This window comes from Centruroides sculpturatus, unplaced genomic scaffold (genome assembly GCF_000671375.1).
Source record: "Centruroides sculpturatus isolate CEXI.00-Female unplaced genomic scaffold, Cexi_2.0 scaffold1678, whole genome shotgun sequence".
NCBI classification, from domain to species: domain Eukaryota; kingdom Metazoa; phylum Arthropoda; class Arachnida; order Scorpiones; family Buthidae; genus Centruroides; species Centruroides sculpturatus.
Window position 1 is genome coordinate 20579 of NW_019385807.1, and position 23929 is coordinate 44507.

At 24.5% G+C, this 23929-nt stretch overlaps 1 protein-coding gene across 1 annotated transcript in view; it reads right to left on the reverse strand.

Annotated features, from left to right (window-relative positions):
• Positions 1-17663, reverse strand: part of LOC111642252 (hemicentin-2-like) — a 37756-nt gene extending 20093 nt beyond the window's left edge. The window contains exons 1-2 of the mRNA XM_023388570.1: positions 17464-17663; positions 2987-3325 (exon numbers count right to left, since the gene is read on the reverse strand). Of these exons, the coding sequence (XP_023244338.1) occupies positions 2987-3325; positions 17464-17563 (439 nt within the window). The 5' untranslated portion in view covers positions 17564-17663. The remainder of the gene's footprint in view (positions 1-2986; positions 3326-17463) is intronic.
• Between the last annotated feature and the right edge of the window lie 6266 nt (positions 17664-23929).

Sequence of the window (23929 nt, forward strand, 5' to 3'; positions counted from 1 at the left end):
ATTTATTCTCAGGCAATATCTTGTTGTTTCAAAATTAACTTTTATATATATATTAATTATAATAATTTAGAATTTATTTAAATGTAGTAGTTTATAACTAAAAATTAATAATATTTTTTATAATTATTGAAATACATCATTTATTTCATAGAAGCGTACTTAAAAATATTAAATCAAAATACATTTTTCTATTTAAAAAATTACTTTTGACATAAATTAATAAAATAATATTTTTATAAGCTTTAAACATTATATAAAGAGATTATGAAAGTGCATTATGTATTAATAAATTTAATTTAAAAAAATTGATTTATATTTATAAGCTGACTTCAAAAATGGAAATGATTTATAATTTATATAATGTAAGCGGATAAATGATAGTAATATTCATTGCATCGTTCTTTTTACAAGCATATTTCTTAGCGGAACGAATTTATTTAACATTTTCTAATGATTAATGCATTAATATTTAGCAAATTGCATTTAAAAGCTAAAGTTATTCCTTATGAATGAGATAACAGAAGAAGTTAGCAATGAGCAGTGAATAATTTTGAAATGTGGCCATTTGACACTATACAATTTTCATTTTTTCTTGCTAAAAAAAGCAAAAAGAAACTAACAGTAAAAAGTAAAATTACTTTAAAGGTCTATTTCTAACTCGTCCATTATATAACTTCGAATGACGTACATTTATGAAAGAAGATAGTGGAGGAAAATATTCAATTAAAACTGTTGTTTAATGTATTTTTATGTTTCAAATTTCTTTGTAAAATTGTCTTCAGAAAGCTCGTTTAGCTTAAGATGCTTTTTTTCTAATAAAATATGCATGAAATACGTCTTAGGAATAAAATTTCTCCCAAAACGTATAAACATAAATGGTTATGATATTTTAAATTTTACAAAAGGTCTGCAAACAAGTTAAGATTGTGTTGATCTTTACCTTTGCACTAATAATAAACTGAAATATATTTGTTAAAAGCTTAAGTTTATCAATAATACTTTTTCATTAATCATGAATTCATTCTCGTCTATATACTTTACAAATTATAATATATTCAAAAGGTTTAAACGAATTTCCTTCATAGTCGTTTCTCGCATGTACAACGTTGTATAAACATAATTTATCCAGTTTGATGTATTACATTTTTCTATTCGAACGAGGATATTTGTATTTAAATATACATTCTTCATTTCATATTCACAGGCAATTTAAAATAGAGTAAACATTTATAAATATTTTATTTATAACAAGAATTCTCTGCAAATTCATTTATAACTTAATGAATTCGAATTCATTTTGATTCCATAAATAGAATTATTCTTTTCGAAAAATATTTTTAAAATATTTAATATAAAATATTATGATTATTTTTTTTGTAACTAAAAAAAGGAATTTTCTTTAAATATTTCTAAATATTACCAGGGTTATAGATTTCTTTAAACAAAAATTAAGGCGATAAATTCAAAAATATAAATGCAATTACGGAGATAATAAAAGACGACGATGAAAAAAAAAATTATGCATTTTTTTTATGTTTTCTCTTCGAACTTCGTCACTAAGTAATTAGAATTTTTTGCAATTTTAATACAAAAGTTTAAAAATTTTATTTTGTTTTCACAGTGAGTGATTATTTGATTTATTTCAAAGCAATCTAAAATTTTCTTATTTGTTCCATCAGTGACACATCTTTTACATTCTAAAGCGCGTTTTTCTTAGTTTCCACTTGACCTATTACTTCATCACTCCGACATGCCTCATGATTCGCAAGACCAATCTTGTCTATCCAATATCTCCATAGTTGCTTTGCAGACGCAAGATTGCTACGGACATCATTTCTCAAACCCACTCTCTTTTCTTACAAATTACTACTCTTCCATTCAGTCTCTCGCATTTCCACTTCCATCAACGTCTTTTCCCTTTTTTCTAATATTGACATAAACTGACACTTCTTTCTATTCAACTCTTAGCTTATCTTTTCTATAGACACTAAAACACTGATCAAACTAGTCTCAACGAATGTCTACTTATCTTCGAGTCAAACATATCTACAAACATTGATTGATAGCAAGCTACCTTGGTGATTTCTACTGTATATCTAAGAGAAAAAGAGAAAACGAACAGCTAAATTAAAAGAATTTTAACTAAATTATTTTAAAAAGTTATGATTTTTAAATCAATGAAATGTTTTTAATATATTAATTTCGCATTGTTCTATGAAGAATAATATATATATTTAATACGCTAGTTTATATTTTATTTAGAAAATAAAAAACTATATTAGATTAGTTAATATAAAAAATTTAAATGTTTATTGAATCACGTTTAGGACCGTGTTTAATACAGAAAAAAGGTTTTTTGCATGTTTAATACGATTTTTTACTGAACACTTACTCTATTTTAAAAAATCATTGTGCTTTCAGCCATTTCAATATATAAATAGCAAAAACGATTGTGAAAACTTAACACTTTGTACTGTACATTGTTTTATTTATTTCTTTTTTCCGGAAGTGCGAGGTTCAAGACACTATTTCTTTCGTGTTATCGGGCGTTGTTCTTTTCCCTTTATTTTCTTTATTGTACACATACATCGATACCTTCAAAAAACACAACACGTTTCTGATGCATCTTCTGCCAACCGAAATCACCAGAAAGATAAAGTTACTCTATTTGGGATAGATAGTCCCCTGTTACTCACTGTTGATTGCAACAAGTATTTCGATGTCATTTCGGAAAGTACATTGGAGGAAAAAATTCCTTGCCACAGTAGCAATTGTACGATGACTCTATTTAAGACAGTTTGAAAGATTATATAACCTTTAGGGAATTTTAGAAATCACAAAAGATAGATTATTAAAAAAAATTACAGCACATATAATAAATTGAATACCAGTATTTTNATCCAAAACAGAAACGTTAAAAATGTAGTTAAAATATTCTTTCACTCGAGTTTTTCCATATGATTAGGGAAATCCTAAATATTCTTACCTATTACTCTGAGTATTAAATCGGCATTTCTCGTTTGTGCCTTCTTAAAGTCTACTCGGCACCTGTAATGACCGTCATCCTCTAGAGTCACGGGATTTAGTTCCAACATTGCTGGTTTGTGTCCGATCGACAGGTAAGATCTGCTAGCAATAGCATCATTGACAGCGTGTCTAGCTTGGCTCAGCCTCCTTCGACGCCCGTCTAGACTGTAAATCGGAGCCACAAAATCGTCTTTATACCAAAGAATAAGCGAAACGTCATCATCTGGCGTCGGAGGAGTTATATCACACGGGAGTTTGACTTTTTCTCCAGCTACTCCAATGATGGTTAACAGATTCCCTAAAAAATATGCAAACAAGCTTTATTAAGATTATAGATCTTTACGCATATAAACATGAATATATATCTTAAAAGTTTGGAATAATGATAGTTTCGAGAGTTTCGAAGATATAATGCTTTCGCCTATTAACTTTCATTGTGAAAAGATCCGATCTTGCAAGATATTCTAAAGCACTCTCGAAAATGACTCTGTGGAAGGATGTTTCGGAATGACCATCTGGACTTTAATCGAATTTATTGCAATTTAGTGTCTTTTGAAAGTTCGGTCGTTCACTTCAGTCTGTGGTTTTATTCTTAAGAATTTCTTTTATTTACATTTTTAGCTTTCAACGAAAATAAATTTCATCGACTTACTACTAAATCCATTTCGATCATCCGAAGGATTATGGTAGTTAGCCTTTGACAGTTTGGAATATATTTCGTTTCGATCTATACCAATTTAGCTAAAATCCTTTTTAATTAAACAGACTAAAAGTATTTAGTAGCAAAACTTTTTAAATAATAAATTTTTTCTGTTAGAAATTAAAATATTTCACAATCTAATAACTTATAATGTATTTTTTATCGATTACTTGCAACTACTTAATGTTTTTGGAGCCATAAAAAATACTATAATATATAAATTAAATTGCCATGGAGATTTTTACTTAATAATTACAATCTGTATACTATTTTCTTTTTCCAGAAAACATCGTATTAATTTTTTAAAAAATTAGAAAGACATTAACAAACTGTAGAAAGAGTATATTTGAAACCAGTTTTTATTCCTCAAAATCAAAATACAGAAAACGCATCTATATTAAACTACAGAGAAGAATATTGTAAATAAACTTATATGGAGAAATAGGTATATCGTTTCTAAAACCTATATAAAAGAGATTTTCAATTTTGATATACAGTATCTTTCTTCTTATATTTATATGAGTAAAGGACTAATATAACAAATGCCTATACAGAAGAATATTTTATGTTTAACTGAGCATTTCTTGAATAAATAAATAATAAAATTGGTAATAACAGCGTACAATATTCTATATGCATTACGCTATTAAAGTTTTAATAAAATCACCCATATAATTTAACATAGTAAATTTTTATTATCGCATATTGGCCAATGTAATTTTCTCGCAACGACCAACCTATTCTGCATTTAACCTTATTATCTTTAGAGTACCGATAACTGTTTGATAACGCGAACTTTATAATGGAGTAAAGATAATTATCAATTTCTATAATGTTATTATATAATAAATGCAACATATAAATGTTATATATTGTAATAAGCAAAATCGATAAAATATAAATTAAATTTTTACAATTCATTAATTCGTAATAACTTGCTTCGTTATTGTAAAATATTTAATTACATTAAAGTTTTAAAATTTCAAATATTTATATTTAAAATTCTTATTTAATAATTTACAGGAACGCCTTAAGTATTAAAATAATTACAGATAATATTTCATAAACAAATCAAATCTTAGTTGCATTTTATAAAATATTAAAACACTTTTTAAATTTTTATTTTAAAGCATTATTTGAAAATATAATTATATTTTACAGCTTAAAATGTCAAATAAACACGCATTTTTGTATTCAATTTTGTTTAAATAAATTATTTATAAATGACGATTTTTATTTAATCATCGTTTAAAAGTAATTATTTTGATGTCAAATTGGATTTGAAAATAATAAAAAATACACACACACACACACATATATATATTTGCATTAACAAGATAATAAAAACTTAAAAATGATCATTGAAACAACGCATTGATATGGAAAGCAATTCTTACTTTTGGGACAATTTACAAATAAAAAGAAAAAAATGTTAAAGATTGCATTGAGACCAGTAGAAAACCAAAGTAAATCTTCATAGAATGACTGTTATCTAGCCTGTCAAAGGAACAAGATTTCCGCCAACTTGCTTTGGACTTTCTGGTACTACAAAGAATTATTGAGGCAAATTGTTTCCAGAAAGTTTGCCTTAGAGAGAGGATTGTGTGCCAGATGTCCATTGGTTTACGTCTCGATAAATTCTTTTTGATTCAGGCTCATGTTTGGTATATTCAACAATGCATCTATTTTTATCTTGTAAAGTTAAAAAAATAAGTCTAAAGTAACAAAATTTTATCGATAACAAAATTTAATAGTATTATATTAACAACAGTTTCCAAGATCGATTGGAATAAAAAAATATCAATTCTCAAATTTAATTGAGTATAGTAAATTAAAAAAAATTGTCTTATCAGTAGATTTTAAGGAGAAGAAAAAAAATTCAATACCAAAATAATGAAACAAAATCAAATAAAATTTAAAATAGAGAGAACAAAGAAAATAAATTAATTCACACTAACAAAACAGAAAATTTATATAGTCCTACAAAAAATAGAAACTTCCGAGTTACTTATGGTTTAGGTAATTGAAAAAATAAATGCATAGCAATAAACTAAAACAAGGTTTTTTATAGTCCATCTTAAACAATAAAGTCAGCCTGCTTTTTACAATGAAGAAATGCAAATCGTGGTTATACAAATTTCACTGAATTTTTTAAATATTGAATCAACTATGAAATTTTTAAAAATCAAATCTATCTAAACATTAAATAAGTTAGCGTTTATTGAAATTTTCTTATCATTTAATTTTATTTATATAACTTAACATCTCTTTAAAATGAAAGCATTCGAAAAATGTTATTAGTTAATACGCTTTTTTATATGTTTATTTTTTTTTATCTATTAACTAGAATAAATAACTATTTTCATCAGAAGTAAGATGGTATAGAGGAAATCGATATATATATTATAATTTCTTAATGTTTTTTAAAAAATTCTATACAATAAACTTTAAAAAAGTAGAAATCAATCATTTAATTTAATTTTGGTAAAGAATTTATAATAATATACAAGCTGCTTTTTAATTCATTAAAACACAATATTCTCCAACTGAAACAAATTTCGGTTTCTGACCAAATCAGGTAAGTAAACTTGATAGAATGCTGCAGCAGTAAATGAGCTTATGAAACAAGTGCAGCTGTTCAATTCGCATGCACAGGATTCCTCCTGGCACTGGAGCAAAGGAAGAGTTTCTCCGAAAATCTTAGACTGTATCTACGAATGACTAAATTTTATATTTCAATTGTAACTTCCGTATTTCTCGTTTTATCAATAAAATATGCTTGAGTTTTTTTTTCATATTACAAATTTGGATTTTTACTTTTGTATTTTAAATTAAAAAATTAACATAATCAATATGCACGACCTTTCTTAAATTCGAATTCATTGTTTCTGATTACAAATGCCTACTTACATAAAATCACTCGTTATAAATTTATCGTCAATACTAAATTTTTAATTTTTAATTTTTCTTAAACTCATACATGCGAGGAAATAGCAGAAATCGGTGTAATGCAATTACTGATATTTCCGTAGTTAAAATAAACATTTGATTAAAATTTTATAAAAACTAATGAATTTTATATGCTAATTTCACAGAAATAATTTCTAAGAATTTTCACAAAATACCGAGTAATTTATAACTTTATATATAAATTTTTAAAGTATTAACACGCCTCTTAGAATTCCAGATTGAATGATCTATATACAATATTTATTTTTTAAAAATTCCACGATAAGATAAATGATCTTGTTTTACCATATTTTAATATTAAAGTCTGTATTAAAAACCATAAGTAATGAGTAAATAGTGGATAAATATTGAGGCAACGGCTCTCTATCGTTTACATAGATATTTTTTGTGTTATTTTCAGAGATAGATGAAAGTCTTTGATATGCCAAGAAATGTATGTGTAGTCTACATAGGAATGAAAATCATGGTTCTCCAGGGAAGCATATCTTTCGAACATAGAATCCAAGATGCTCTAGGAAAAAACTTGTTATCTTAACAAAAAAATAACTAAAAGTCAGTAGAACGAAAATATACATAAAATAGCAATAATATTAAATATTTTTTATTTTATACAAAAAATTACTCACTCGAGTGATATGTAAGACTTTAAAAACAGATACGAGAGTAATTTTTGGGACTGTTCTGAACCTTAACAGTGCCTATCTTTGAAGATATAAACTGGCTTATATTCTTAGTCACGTTTGGCAGATGTTGCATCAGAAACAGTTGTGACAGGTCATGGAAACTGCTGCTCTATACTTTGTCCATAATCTGATTTAGAAGGAGTTGTTTGCAAAAGGTTCCATTGCTGCTAATATTTCTCTCTCTGTTAATATAACGATTTCTGCCTCAAAGTAGATTCGATTGATCAATAAGTAGCAAGAGACATTGGAATTATAAGCAGCGACATCGAAAAATAATAAGATTATCGTCTTAAATTATGTAAATCGTCAAATATATTAAGACAATTTACTTTACACTTTTTCTTTCTTGTTAACTAAATTAATCTTAAAATGACGAAATGGAAAATTATTACAGTTTAAAAAAGTACTTTTTCTTTGTTTGAAATGATCGATGATGCGAAATCATCCTATTTACGTAGTCAGATAGAATTTTAAATAGAATTTCAAGTTTCTGTACACGTTCTTAAAATAGATGATTGGCTTTTATCCGTAATCAAAATCCAATACGTGATATCATGTTATATTGTGCTTGAAGAGAACTTTTCTGCCAAAGCAGACTTACATCAATGCACAAATTTAGTTTAGAAGAAAATTTGATAATAAAAATTCTATATGACTCAAATCGTTTATCTTTTATCTAAGCATTTCTGTTGAGAAAATTGAAAGTTAGTACAATGTTTTTGAACTGAAAAGTTTATAACGCAGCAAAATTGTTAGAAATCTTCAATAATAATCTTTCGTAACCATAATATTGTTCAGCAGTTTAATAAATATGTAAATTTATTTATTTTTTACATTTAAAATAAAAAAAAACACTATATTATTTTTGGATTATAATACATTTTTTTTCAAAGTCCGTTACTATTTATAGGAAAAAACTTTGCATTAGCTAGCAAAGAATCTAGATTTATGCACCTGTATCTGTAGAGAACTCAAATGATAAATATCACCATTATTCACTTGCGTCTAAGTTGTCATTTTGTTTCAATGCTTGGGCTATTTGATAGTAGAATATATCTTCTTTTACAAGCAGTTTATAAATTATCTTTAACCAACTAAAATACGTCTTTATTTGTATTAGTTATTTTTTAATTAAATTTAGCTTTAATTTAACGGAAAAAAGAAGTCTCGAAGATAATAATAATAATGATGTGTGAAGTAGATGTCAAGAGTGTGATGACTTGGATAATAAATTGTTCGTATAAAAAGTGTTTCTGAAGAAAGTTAAAATGAGAATTTTTTGAATCTCAACCTTACATGAATTATGCAATAGGTCCTACGTATTTTCTACGAATTAATTTCTTAAAAAAATCAAAGGATTTTCACATAAAAATGAAAGAATAAAATGTAAGATAGTAAAGAACATCTAGATGCTGGTACAATAAATGATAAGAAAAGTCTATCTAGATAAAAATATAGTAATAGTAGAAAAGGTAAGCATATCTGAAGGAAGTTCACTATAATTTCTGTAGTCATTTTAAGTAATTTAAATAATTAAAGTATTTTAATNATATATAAAATAAATATTCATCTATATATATATATAGCCCATACATTTTAAACAGCATAAAATTTATTGAGATAGTTAATATGTAGATAAATAATTTTTATAGTGTATCTTTTCTAACTTTTTTCAAGACTATTTCTAACTCACACAATTTATCGTGTTAAATATATAATAAATAATTCTGAAACAAAACAAATGATTTTATTTTTTGGAAATCTATACTTTTCTCTTTGTTACATAGAACTCGATAAATTAATCTTTACTAGATCTAGATACACAATGGAGACATGGTATTATATTACATATATTTTTCACACGCTATTTTTCACAATATTGTGCATGCCACTTTGTAATTTATCATAAAGAAAGTCAATTTTTGTTCAATGTTATATTCATTTCTATTCGACTTATGTAGTTCGATATTAATGTTTTTTTTTTATCTTCCATTGAACTTGAAAATTTATTATTAAAGTTTCTTAGACGTGAGATAACAATAACAATAATATAATTTTCAGAAGTATATTTTTTGATTGATTCACTAGATACATCCGTAGGGATTTTTTTATTTATGTTTCTATTTCCTTGCATTATGAAAATTAAAAGATAATTAGTATATATATGTATAAAACATAAAATAATTAATACATCATTAAATTTATGATAACTNTATAGATATATATAATAGTCCTATTCTGTAGCAGTATAATATATATAATAAGACGACAACAGTATTTAGGAACAATTAATATTATCGGCAATTGATTAATGATAAATAGCTAATGTATTTGTAAATTGCTTGCAGAAAGTAACTAAAAAGATTCAAATTTATATCAGAAAATAGAATGTAAATAATCTTTGCTAAAACATTCAATAAAAATTTTAATAAATCTCCAGATATCGAATTTTGACAATTTAAAATTGAATATCTACATATCTTTTATATATCTGAATCAATTGTATATAATGTATATATAAAAGTATATAACTTATATAGGCCTATATATATTGAAGTGAAATATCTGCAAAGAAGACTTGTATAAATTTATAAAGTTTATTTATATATTAATTTAAGTGTATGAAATTTTGAAAATCCAAGCACAAAGAGCTCCCTTGCTGGAAATTTTAAGATTCCAAATGCGCAAATAACATTTTAATTGATATTTTAATATTTACAAAACTATCAAGAGATGTTATAATAATATAAAAATAGTTTATATTAGTTGACAAGAAAAGAAATGCACAAAACATCACGATGTATATAGCATTAGAAATTATAGGAGGAATTGTAAAATGGTCTTGCAGTTTTGCCATTGTAATATTTTCAGTCATATAAGAGCACATAAGAATTCCATTCCATCATCAGTAAAAATCTTCGATCTAGAAGCGGATAGATAAAACGAAGTTTGTCTTTTATATCATTTCATCCCGAAAAAAGCAGCTAAGAATATATGTGATTGAAAGAACTCTAGAATAACAAGTATTTGAGTATGTTCTCTCTCTCTATTTCTTTTTTTTTTGTTTAAATGAAGAATGTAATTGTTTTTAAATCTTATTTTAACATTTTGAATTATTAAATTCCGAAGAACAATTTCCAAATTTATCGCAAAAGATACATTTGTCAGGACAATCAAATAAATATACAATTATTAATCTAGTTAATTCTTTTTAATCTAATTTTCTTTTAAAGTAATGGTGATAATTAGACTCCTATTCAATATTGAAAATTAGCATGAATTTTAAATTAATTTAGCCGGAATCATTCTAGATCAAAGCAACTTTAGTATTAAAGTATAAGTAAATTAGAATGTAAATTACTCTCATTCTGTATATTCGCTTATATAAGATAGGCGAAATAAAACGATAGTAATTTCTTTGATCCAGATATCTGAAAAATTTTATTAAATGCTGAAAAATTACAAATTAAAAATAAATCGATTTTTACAGAATATAAATGATCTTTTATGAACGTAAGAGAAGTAAAGTTTAAATTATGATTTANTAAATTGAGACTTATTCATTTTCACATGAAGATAACCAATGACTTGACGGAAATATCCATTAAATTTTAAAAGATGATTTAAAAATTAGTGAAATATTTCAAAATTAACACAATTTTCACTTTCATTTTCACATTGCTATCATTTAATTCTCTTTCAGGATATAATAGCTGTAATTTCTTACTGTCTGAAAATTTTTAAATACATAATACAATACATGTAAATATGCATTTATTTTTTAAGTAAATACTATATTTCTTTAATATAAATATAAAACTTAAATTCATATTTAATAATAAAATGATATGTAATACATTTTCCTAAAATTATTTTGTGTTTACAACAATTAAAATAGAACATCAAAATTGTTTAAATATAATTATTTAAAAATGTATCTGTAGTGAATTTATTTTCATTCTATTATTATATTTAAACTCTTTTTATTTCATATTTAGTAATTTATTGAAAATCGTACATAAAACTCGTTAAAAATTTTAAGTTATTTTATTTTATTTAAACATAGAGAATTTACAATCAAACTTTGAATTGGCGTTACCATTTGTTTGCATGTGTTGGCACTAAATCGAGCGTAGTTCTAAATCGACGTATCTTAAACAATAAAAACTATATATAGTTATGAAGTCTATACACAAATTCGGGTTTTTAAGTCATTGATTTAGTGATAACGTTGACGTCTGCAATACAAAATCGCACATAATACTGAAGGATTCTTTACTTAATATTTATGAGAAAGATTCCTTCAAGGTATTCTCATGCGCCTTACGAACGTAGTGCAATATCGATGTTTGATTATATATAAAAACATATTACACGTTTATCAGTAACAAAATTATATTTAAAACAATTATTATAATTTTTTGACTATAAATTTTTCATAATTTCATTTTTGCAACGTTTTTATCTGAATATTTTCAACACTGTGATATAAAAATTTAATAATTTGAATTTAAACATTTATATACATTTTTATTATATTCATTCGAATTACATTTAATAATTTATACATCATATTTTTTAATTTTATATTTTAAATAAATAAATTTTATATTAGTTATTTTTAAACTAAATAATTCTTATTTATAAATAAATAAATATACATTCTTAATTTAAAAATTGTCATATTAAGAAATTTAAAGCTTTCTTTTAAAAAGTAATTGAATAAATCATCTCTTAAATTTTTAAAATATTAAATATAAAAATATTTAATGCAATTTTCTATACTTATTAATTATACAACTAATTTAAAAAGTATAGTTAATTTTTAATCAATTAGAATAGTAATTTCCTATATATTCAAAGCAAGCTTTGTTTTATAAATATAAAATATTAGAATTAATTTATATTTATACATAAATTAATCCATAAATCTTAAATTTAAATTAATTATTACTTAATAATCAGATTAAAATTCTTAAATATGACTGATATCATTATATAAATCTTCACACTCGAATAAGATATGCTTGAGAAACTTTATTTTTTTTTTATAAATACTTGGCTTTATTTTCATTTTATTCAACTTCTTCAATAAAAATTTCTATCAATTTTAATCTAATAATGTAACAACGATTTGCCTATATAAATTTTCTTATCTCAATAGAGGATTATTTCCTCATCTTTAAAACGTAAAATATTATTTTTTACGGTTGTTTCAATAACGGGTTCGGCTAGATGAGTATTTGCTAAAAGCAATTTGGGTTTCTGCCATATCTGATTTTTGCAAGAAACGTATACAGAACGTTGGAAAATGCTATCTCGAAAATGGAATATAGTAGTGAGAAACCTCTTTGCTGCATTAACCTCACTTTAGCCTATATTTTATGGAACAGGTCCATACCTCTGTCCATGTATACAACACGTTTTAGTTTTGAATGCCACTTGCCGGCTACTTCGCAACGGAAAAGGAATTCTGTTGAAACCTGTGATATGACAATCAATATAATTATACTTGTAAACCATAGTTGTACTTGGAAATGATACATATATAAATATATACAATAATTTGATTGTCGCTAACATTTAGCTATTTTAAGAAATAAAATCATGTCTTAGAGTATTTTGTAGATATTAGAAATAAACTAAAAACAATATGGCAGACAGCCAACTTTTTACTAGAGACAACTTTTATTTAAGAAATAACTTTGCTGCATGGTTTAATTCACGTTTTATGAGTGACCACTACTTCATTTTTGTTGGATATTTGTTTCTTTTACATCACACTTTAAGTACTAAGAGCTTAAAGTAGATTCATATTTCTTTTTCTTTTTTTTTCAAAAATTAGAAAAAGGAAAATAAAATATAACAAAGTTCTATAAGAAAAATACATAAAAGTACACTTAGTACAAGAAATAAACACCAAATAACAATCAGTTATCAATAAACTGAAGTTATTTTATGTTATTCGAACTATTCCAAAGAAAGTTATATCGTAAATATAAGTAGGTCTTGTGTTTTCGAATATACCCATTATAACTTTATAAACTTATATGAAATATTTTAAAGTTTTAAAGTGAAATTTATGAAATTATTGATGTACAGACCGATTAGATGTATGTACTAGTTTGAACAGGGTTTCTTAGCAACGATTTTGTTACTGTCAACATAATGGTCTTTAATATTACATTCTGCAATAAGATTTATTCTCAGGCTACTTTGTTTTTCTATAAACAACTATATAGCATTGTACAATAGTCATATCTCTTTTCTCTAATACCAAATCTTAATAAAAGGAAATGGAATGCCCATATATTGCAAAATCGAACTTCTTTTTTGGGTAATATAAATATTGAAAGCGTAATCATTTCGACATGAACACTAAATTAAGATTCTGTATCTACATTATACAACTTGTTTGCACAAGTAAATCGAAACGAAAAATGCTGTAGGAAACTCCAGAAAATAAATATTATAAATGAAAGTTAAACAATTTGCTTTATAAACAGAAAAAAAAACTATCTTAAAAAAATAATAATTTAAAATAAGAAAAACATGTTTAATATAGCCTCGTGAACTTATCTGAATTTCAAATTGAGTTTTTGGATTCGTTTTTAAATATATTTATTAAAATTTAAATAATTAATTTATTTTCTGTACTTTATTTTCTAATATATATAAAAGGTAAGATTTTTATTTTTTTTAAAGTAAAATATGAAATTGAATCTTAAATCTGTAATAATGTCTATGTCAGTGTTTTATAGTCAATAAGTAAAAAGGAAAAAGAAAAAGTAGGAGAAAAAAAAGAAATCCTTAAAAAAAATTCAAACATCATTCTGGGAATTAAATTGAACAGAATTGAAAGAGAAAATAAATCCAGGGAAACTCCTCAATTGTTAGGAAAGATAAGGATAAAGGGAATAGTTTAAATTTAAAATTTAATTTAGAAAGAATAAATTAAAGTGTATTACTACAATATTATATATGCAGAGCTCACAATATCGTACATGTAGAATACGAATAAAATTTCAAATAAATTTCTCAAAGCCAGTTATCTCATCACATATCTCAAACTTCAGATATCAGACATAGTAATGGCACATGGCCAAAACTATTATCATCATTATAAGCGAGGTGAGAGACTAGTTGTGTAGCTTCAAAGTCAGATGGTAATCTTTGCACCACATACCTCTTCGCTGTGATTAAAGCAATTGAACATAAATTACCACACATAGCGTTCCTTGACTTAAAATGAAGTCAGCGACAAGTTAAAAGACATTTCGATTCGAGAAGAAAAAGATAAGAGATTTCCTGTCTATAAGTTCTTTTTTATTTTAATCTTTAAAAAGAATTTTTTTTTGTGTGTGTGTGTTACGAAGAATTTTCTTTGATTTTTGATTAGTGCAACAAATAAAAAGAAACGGATAAAGAATGAAAGTAGATAATTTATCGAATGTTTTTAAATGTAAACTAATATTAATCTTATATTTCAATAACTTTTAATAAAATCGCATTATCTATTCTTTTAAAGATATGAATAAGAAAACGATGTATTTTTTAAGTTGCAAAAACAAAATACGTGTTTCTGTTTTATTTACTTTCTAACCCATAAGACGGTAAAGACTTTTCGATTAATAAAGAATTGAGGTTTTTTATACTTATTATTTTTTCTTCGTTAGTAACATTATTGGGACACAATGGTCTCTTTACCAAATCAGTTGAACTAGCAAAGTATTCTGGATCTGCAGCAATCATCCACTGCAATCATTTGGGAGAACACGCAGCTTTTAAATATTTTAAGATCAATCATTCATAGTAGGAGGTTGTCTCTTAGTAATGGCCGCTACAAGTCACGTGACTTTGCAGGAAGCAATCAAGCACAACATTGAAATTTCTACTTCCTACGAAGCAACGCTCGAGTGGTCTATTGAAATACTAACAACTGATGCGAAAAGAAGTGAAAGATATTCAAACAGGATATCACTTTATTATAATCTAATATTTACTAATACTAACCTGCTTATTTATTGATAAATTTATTTCTAATAAAGAGATAATCTCTTTAATCGTTTAATGTTCTGTTGAATGATTTACTAGATGCGATATCAGGAAAATTGGAAAATATAGAGCAAGTAATTATATTATTTAAACATTGATAAGCTCCAGTAATCTGAAATATAATAAAATATAAACGTTACAAATGAATTTTTTAACTAGTAAAATGGAAAAATGAAAAAGGATTCTCAATAATTGTTGCTAAAAATAAAGCTAATGGAGTAATTACTAAAGCACAATTTGCGAAACAAAATTGCAAATTATCTAAACAGAATAAAAAACAACAAAAATATAATTAGACACTTACTTTAAATGAATAAGTTAAAAGATTTTAATAAATAATGTTATTATTCGAGATTTATTATGGCATAACCGCCTTTTATTCTATGAGGCAATCTAACGTTAAAGAGACTAAGGTGTTTTCAATCAATATTTGTTAATTAATTATTATTGACTACCTTATAGAATGCATTATCTTTGTATAATGTATTTTCGTGCAAACCGTACGATAGAAAACGAAAGGTTAATTGATTTTTTCGGGATAGAAGTTGTTTAGTAGCACGATATCCATATGAGAAAACTGCATAGTTTATTATATTCTAGGAATTACATTAAGAATGTGCCTAAAAAACAAAGAAAGTCCCCGAGGTTAGAAAGAAAGACACGCTTGATGAATGAAATCGACTCGCTGCGCTATAATTCGTCAAGTGAAATGATATCATAAATGAGAATGTCAGTACAATAACTATTGCAAATGGACATTTGTCACTAAGAGAAGTAATGATAACATGAATGAAGCGGTAATGAGTCCTAAACTCGATGCAACTTTTTAATATCGAAACCCAATTAGGCTATGAACCATTTTACGTTTAGCGATTTTAGCACGTTTCGTTAGGTCTGTTCTAGGCTCTACAGCCAAACACTTTATCTTAACAATCACCTAAACTTAAAATTAAAACTTATGAAATTTTTTAATTTTCTGCACAATATAAAAAACAATTTAGGAACAAGTTTCTTAGTGACGAAGCTTATTATATTTATAACACGAGATGAATTAAGTTGGGTTCTTAATGAAAGCATTCCGTTCTTATTTTATATTTAAATAATTAAACTTGGTTTTTTTAAATGATTAAAAAAAGAACTTAAAAAAACAATAAAAGTTTTGATTTTAATTTAATATTTATTATTATTTTTTCTACAAAGTAAAAAATTCATTTTATTCACGAAACAATTTCTTTGGTTAAAAAAACAATTACCAATAACGATATGGGAGAAAAAAATGAAAATATTAGAATATTTTATGTTAATACTGTATTTAGTTTTGTATATTGACATGGAATATAATAGAGACGTGTTAAAAGTTCTCATCGTTTTTTGCATAAAAAGTCTACATTTTGTTAAAACCAAAAATTTTTGTTAAATTTTGATTTGAGCTTTTTTTAATACAGTACTCACTCACGATCAATACCAGTCTTTTAATAGAGAACTAACTATTATATGGATAGATATAAGTTATCAAGGATGTTTAATGATATAGAAAAGAGTCATCAAGCTTCTATAGGGCAATAAACCATATTCGGCTATATATTTATAGACATCAGCAAAATAAACATCAGACACTAATGGTAATCAAGGTAACCGTTTACCAACTAAACAAATACTATCAGCAATATTTTCATCTCTACATGAAAGTAATTATCACTTAAATAGTGAAAACGATAAACGATGTCCTCTTATCTAAATAAGCATTCAATACGGAACACAAAGTGTCGGTACAATGCAATTTAAAATGTTAGCGATGCTCGCATACATGTAAAATAGCTAAAAAAATAACCTAGAAATGATCTAGATGTGCTTTCACACTTAAAAAAACTTTATAAAACGGCAGAGTCAAAATATTTTACCAATTTATAAATCTTTTTCTAGGAAATGTCCAATAGATTTAGTAAAAAAAAATTGAATTTAGACTTAAGGTAAAAAAGGATATAAAGTTCCGATTAAAAGAAAGGTCTGTAATCAGAGATTACTTACCTGTAATGTTTGCGGTACAATTTCCAAGATTTGCAAACAAAGTCAATAATAAATATAAAGTAAGTGACAAGGAAAGAATGAAATATATGCACTTTTCCATAATTTTTTTTCTTTGTAGTATTCGTTTGTCTTAAATCAGTATCGTTTCTCAAGCTCTAAACTCTCATATTGATCAAAAGGAAAAACATGCTGGATATCTCACCACTGTCTCACCTCCTACTGACGCTACTGCTGGATGATCTTATGGAGCGTTTAACACAGCTCTGACTAGGGCGACCTCTGCAGTACATGCTTTAAACAATTCTACGACCGCAGCCTTTCGATTTCGATTCTCTTTAAATCACTACCCAAGGCTAACATTTATATCATATAAAATATGTACTATAAATTGTATAAGACGTTACTTGCATTTTCTACCTAATTATTAAAATTGCCTATTTGAAATATAAACGACGGAAACTATTTAGATAAAATATAAATTGTGTACGGATCTGCATTATTCGGTTACTGGCGAATAATGCTGAATAGTGGACATGTCTAAATGAAATAAAATTCCGAACATATAACAAAAATGAAAAATCACAATATTGCACGTCATGTTAGAACATAGAATCATTAAAACTAAAATATTTGTTAGGAATTCGACTGTTGATGACATGGATACATCATGCAATACATTCATTTTGATGCATGACAAATGATATCTATAGATAACGTATTCGTCATGTTTAATCTATGTAAAGATATCCATAAGAACATAATAATAAGCAATTATTTAAAAAAAAAATTGTTAAGAAAATGTGACTATTATGTAAATGTTTATTATTATTAGTAGTATACGGATACAAAAATGTACGCTAATAAATAATTGATTTGTCCGCTTAGTGTTTTGCTTTCAATTATTTAGACTAATATTCAAATAAATCAGTTGCCGTTATGAATAAATTAGTTGTATTTTTTTGTAATGAAAATGTTAAATCATTACAAAACAAGAGAAATCGAAAACGAAAATAGACAGAGTAGAACGGAATATAATAATTCAACTGAATGTAACAAGACATATGCAAACATCATTTTGTATAATATCTTCATTATCGCATGATATCCATCTTTGTGTTTGTATTGAATTTTAAATAACGAAGGAAGAGAAACGAATAAAAAATTTCCATAATGTTTTTTACAAAAATCATACAAAACCGAATGGATTAATTTTCCATATTCTGTACATAAGGCCTATAGCAAAAATTTTGGTTATGAGAGAAATTAATTACTTTTATGACAGGCTATTTTTTATTTTATGAATTCATCTAATATTGATTTAAATATATTAATTACTTTGAATCGAATTAAATATTTCTTTTATTAGGAAATAAGTAAAATAAGTATTGAAATTAAATTAGATTTATTTCATGCATTTATTTAAATATCATCTTGTTTTAATAAATTAATATGTCTTATTTTATTATTATTTTTTTATTGAGAGACAGAAATTTGTTTTTATGGAATGAATTAATTTGTTAATATTTACTAAAAATAAAAATAATTTTTCTAAATCATTAAAATATTCATTTCAACTCTAAAATTGCAATTTTTCATTTTCAAATATTTCTACAAACACTTTTATGTATTTTTTAAAATTTAATCAAGACTAATTGAGCATATCTTTGTATATTTAAAAGTCTCATAAGTTTATATATATATATAAATTTTCAAATGTGATTAAATATAAATATATATCTTTCTTTTAAATTTATATAAATATATAGATTTCAAAGATATAAAACACATATAAGTATGTAAAAGCTTAGTATAAAATAAGTATCAGCATCACGTTTCGACCTACAAAAGTAAGCTTTATTTATTTATTTTTTATTGTCTATTGCCAAACAATTTTGTCAATAACATTTAATTTTAAACAGTGTAACTTCGTTGATTTTAAAAATTTGATGAAATTTTCTAAATTATTACATGATTTTAAAATTTATAAATTGATGAGATATCATCTACTAAGAGATATTAATAAACATCTCTTTCTATCATGTGACTAAAAGATTATCTTTTGATGATATATTATTAGCGTTCAAAGGATGATTGTAACATATTTATGAATAATTTTAAGCATGTAATTTTATCGATAATTTACTAATATTTTAAATATTAATATCTATAATTACAAAATATTAAAACTAAAAGATATTTAAGATCAATTTTTTTTAATTTATGTTCAAAATTTATAAATAAAAAAATTATTCTGATTTTTTATTCATTAATTTTTTTAAATGTCTCTAAATAATTTTATAAATAAATTATTATTTATTTTAATATTTAAACTTATAAAAATTTAAAAAGCAAAAATATTAAATGATTTTTTAAGAATTGGATTTTTAAAAATTTATAAACTCAAATTTACTCTGAAAAATGAAACAGTTTTGATTTTGTTTCAGAAGAGCTAACTGAATTTGAAACAGTTAATTGTCATGATTGTTTATAAATCATTTTAATGCTAATTTATTGATAATCTTTTAAATATTTTAGATTGAAAAAAAAATTAAGAAGTGAAAAACTTAAAATAAATATAAGAATTAAATTTTCGAAAATTTATAAAGTTTAAAAATTGCAAAGAAATGAAACGAATTCGGTTTTTGTTTCAAAGAACTTTTGTGTCTAAGATATTTTAAGATATTATTCAAATTATTGGAATATATAGTTAGCTTCTTCTGGGTTTTTTGGTCCATAATATAAGACCTACGTATCAATGCTAGACCTTTGTTATAAATAATGCATATTATTTGTATGTTTGAATATTTGTTTTTAAATATTCTTGAAAATATGACGTTCGGTTTTTTTTACATTTGATTCGTTTTCGAGTTAAATAAAAATATTATTCGTATAATTTAAAGATAACAAGAATGATATATTCACAAATATTATATATCAAGAAAGATAATAACTGTGAATAAATTCAGTTCAAAAACAAAAATATATTGTACAGATCGATGTTTTAATCAACGACTCCTTGTAATTTATTTTTATTTTGAAGTATTTTCTATTAGTAATTATAAACTTTTATAATTTAAAAAGAAATTAATGTTTATATATACTTTTATAGTAGCGTTGAAAGATATTAAGGAAACAATAATTTATAAAAAGAAAAATGTTTTTTGCATAAAATATAACGTTCTTTTATATATTTCAAAATTTTTAAATTATTTTATTAATATTAATAAAAAGAACTTTTCTTTTAAAAAATGTCTTTCTTTTATTTAATATTATTAAAAAAGAGAGAAAAAATAGATTAAAAGAAAAAAAATTATTTCAAAGTTTATTCAGATTGTACAGAAAAGTCGTTGAATATTATATTATTCTGAGAAATTAAAAATAAACATTTAATTAGTAGCCGTCTATATCTAGGTAAATGTTTGATATATAGTTTTCTAATATTCGGATGAAAACGCAGTACATTATATCGACATTTAAATTTCTTTCTTTGAATGCAGATCTGAAACTACCAAAACTTTTCTTTTCGATGCAAAACATTGAAAACAGCCGATAAAGTATTCTAATACATACAGAATGCATTCTTGAGTTGGTGATTTGATTATATTATGCAGTTTGAAGGGGGAATTTGCATTCCCTCGAGATTCATTCCTTTTAAACCTATGTCAAAAATATTAGAAAATTCAGAAATTATGATAAAGTCAATCGAAATTAAAAATGTTGTGCTTTAAAAAAAAAACAGAGGAAAAATTGCCGAATAATAGAATTGTTTATACAAAAACCGTTTTAGATTTAGCCGATAATTCAGATTTATTTTGCAGCTTACGTATGTAAAAATTCAAAGTTTAATAATTTCGTTGCATTCTACAAAACAGGCAATTTTCGAAAATTTCGTAATTTAATATCGCGGACTGTAATACTCTTTAAATGTAAATGTAAGATTGTTGCAGATTCAAGTACTTTATTGATTCCTGAAATGTATATTATACAGCTAAACGGAGCTGTTAAGTTTTATAATAAGCTCGGTATTATAGATCTATTAATCTAGTATGTTTACACTTAGAATTTTCTAACTTAAACTAAGTTTAATTTGTAAACTTTTTTACTAATAATTTTTCTATAAATCCAATTTTATTCATNTTTATTCAGATTGTACAGAAAAGTCGTTGAATATTATATTATTCTGAGAAATTAAAAATAAACATTTAATTAGTAGCCGTCTATATCTAGGTAAATGTTTGATATATAGTTTTCTAATATTCGGATGAAAACGCAGTACATTATATCGACATTTAAATTTCTTTCTTTGAATGCAGATCTGAAACTACCAAAACTTTTCTTTTCGATGCAAAACATTGAAAACAGCCGATAAAGTATTCTAATACATACAGAATGCATTCTTGAGTTGGTGATTTGATTATATTATGCAGTTTGAAGGGGGAATTTGCATTCCCTCGAGATTCATTCCTTTTAAACCTATGTCAAAAATATTAGAAAATTCAGAAATTATGATAAAGTCAATCGAAATTAAAAATGTTGTGCTTTAAAAAAAAAACAGAGGAAAAATTGCCGAATAATAGAATTGTTTATACAAAAACCGTTTTAGATTTAGCCGATAATTCAGATTTATTTTGCAGCTTACGTATGTAAAAATTCAAAGTTTAATAATTTCGTTGCATTCTACAAAACAGGCAATTTTCGAAAATTTCGTAATTTAATATCGCGGACTGTAATACTCTTTAAATGTAAATGTAAGATTGTTGCAGATTCAAGTACTTTATTGATTCCTGAAATGTATATTATACAGCTAAACGGAGCTGTTAAGTTTTATAATAAGCTCGGTATTATAGATCTATTAATCTAGTATGTTTACACTTAGAATTTTCTAACTTAAACTAAGTTTAATTTGTAAACTTTTTTACTAATAATTTTTCTATAAATCCAATTTTATTCATGCTTCTAAAATAGAAATTACAGCTGTTTGTATAAATCTTTTTTTGTCTATNATATTCTCTTTCATATTAATATTATTCATTCTATCTAGTCAACACACTCCTTCTGGATATATACAAATTTATAAATGTCTACACGACAGCTGCATTAAAACAGCTACTTTTCGTTATTACCCATTCAAATGGTGTATCTTTTTTAAAATTTCGCCTCTAACTGTTAATGAAATTTTGACATACTTTTTGTATTTTTATATTTATATATAGCGTGTTGAAGGTAACTGATTTTATCCGTTGGAAAATGTTCAATCGGTTAAATCGTTATAGATCTGTAAAACATCCATCAACAACCAGTAAAGTTTGTGCTCAGTTAATTGGATTGGTGAAAAGATAGATTCTACCAAATAAAATCTCAAAAAATAAAAAGAACTGATGAAAAGTTTTGATGAATAAGAATTTAAACTGTTAAATTGAGACTTATTCATTTTCACATGAAGATAACCAATGACTTGACGGAAATATCCATTAAATTTTAAAAGATGATTTAAAAATTAGTGAAATATTTCAAAATTAACACAATTTTCACTTTCATTTTCACATTGCTATCATTTAATTCTCTTTCAGGATATAATAGCTGTAATTTCTTACTGTCTGAAAATTTTTAAATACATAATACAATACATGTAAATATGCATTTATTTTTTAAGTAAATACTATATTTCTTTAATATAAATATAAAACTTAAATTCATATTTAATAATAAAATGATATGTAATACATTTTCCTAAAATTATTTTGTGTTTACAACAATTAAAATAGAACATCAAAATTGTTTAAATATAATTATTTAAAAATGTATCTGTAGTGAATTTATTTTCATTCTATTATTATATTTAAACTCTTTTTATTTCATATTTAGTAATTTATTGAAAATCGTACATAAAACTCGTTAAAAATTTTAAGTTATTTTATTTTATTTAAACATAGAGAATTTACAATCAAACTTTGAATTGGCGTTACCATTTGTTTGCATGTGTTGGCACTAAATCGAGCGTAGTTCTAAATCGACGTATCTTAAACAATAAAAACTATATATAGTTATGAAGTCTATACACAAATTCGGGTTTTTAAGTCATTGATTTAGTGATAACGTTGACGTCTGCAATACAAAATCGCACATAATACTGAAGGATTCTTTACTTAATATTTATGAGAAAGATTCCTTCAAGGTATTCTCATGCGCCTTACGAACGTAGTGCAATATCGATGTTTGATTATATATAAAAACATATTACACGTTTATCAGTAACAAAATTATATTTAAAACAATTATTATAATTTTTTGACTATAAATTTTTCATAATTTCATTTTTGCAACGTTTTTATCTGAATATTTTCAACACTGTGATATAAAAATTTAATAATTTGAATTTAAACATTTATATACATTTTTATTATATTCATTCGAATTACATTTAATAATTTATACATCATATTTTTTAATTTTATATTTTAAATAA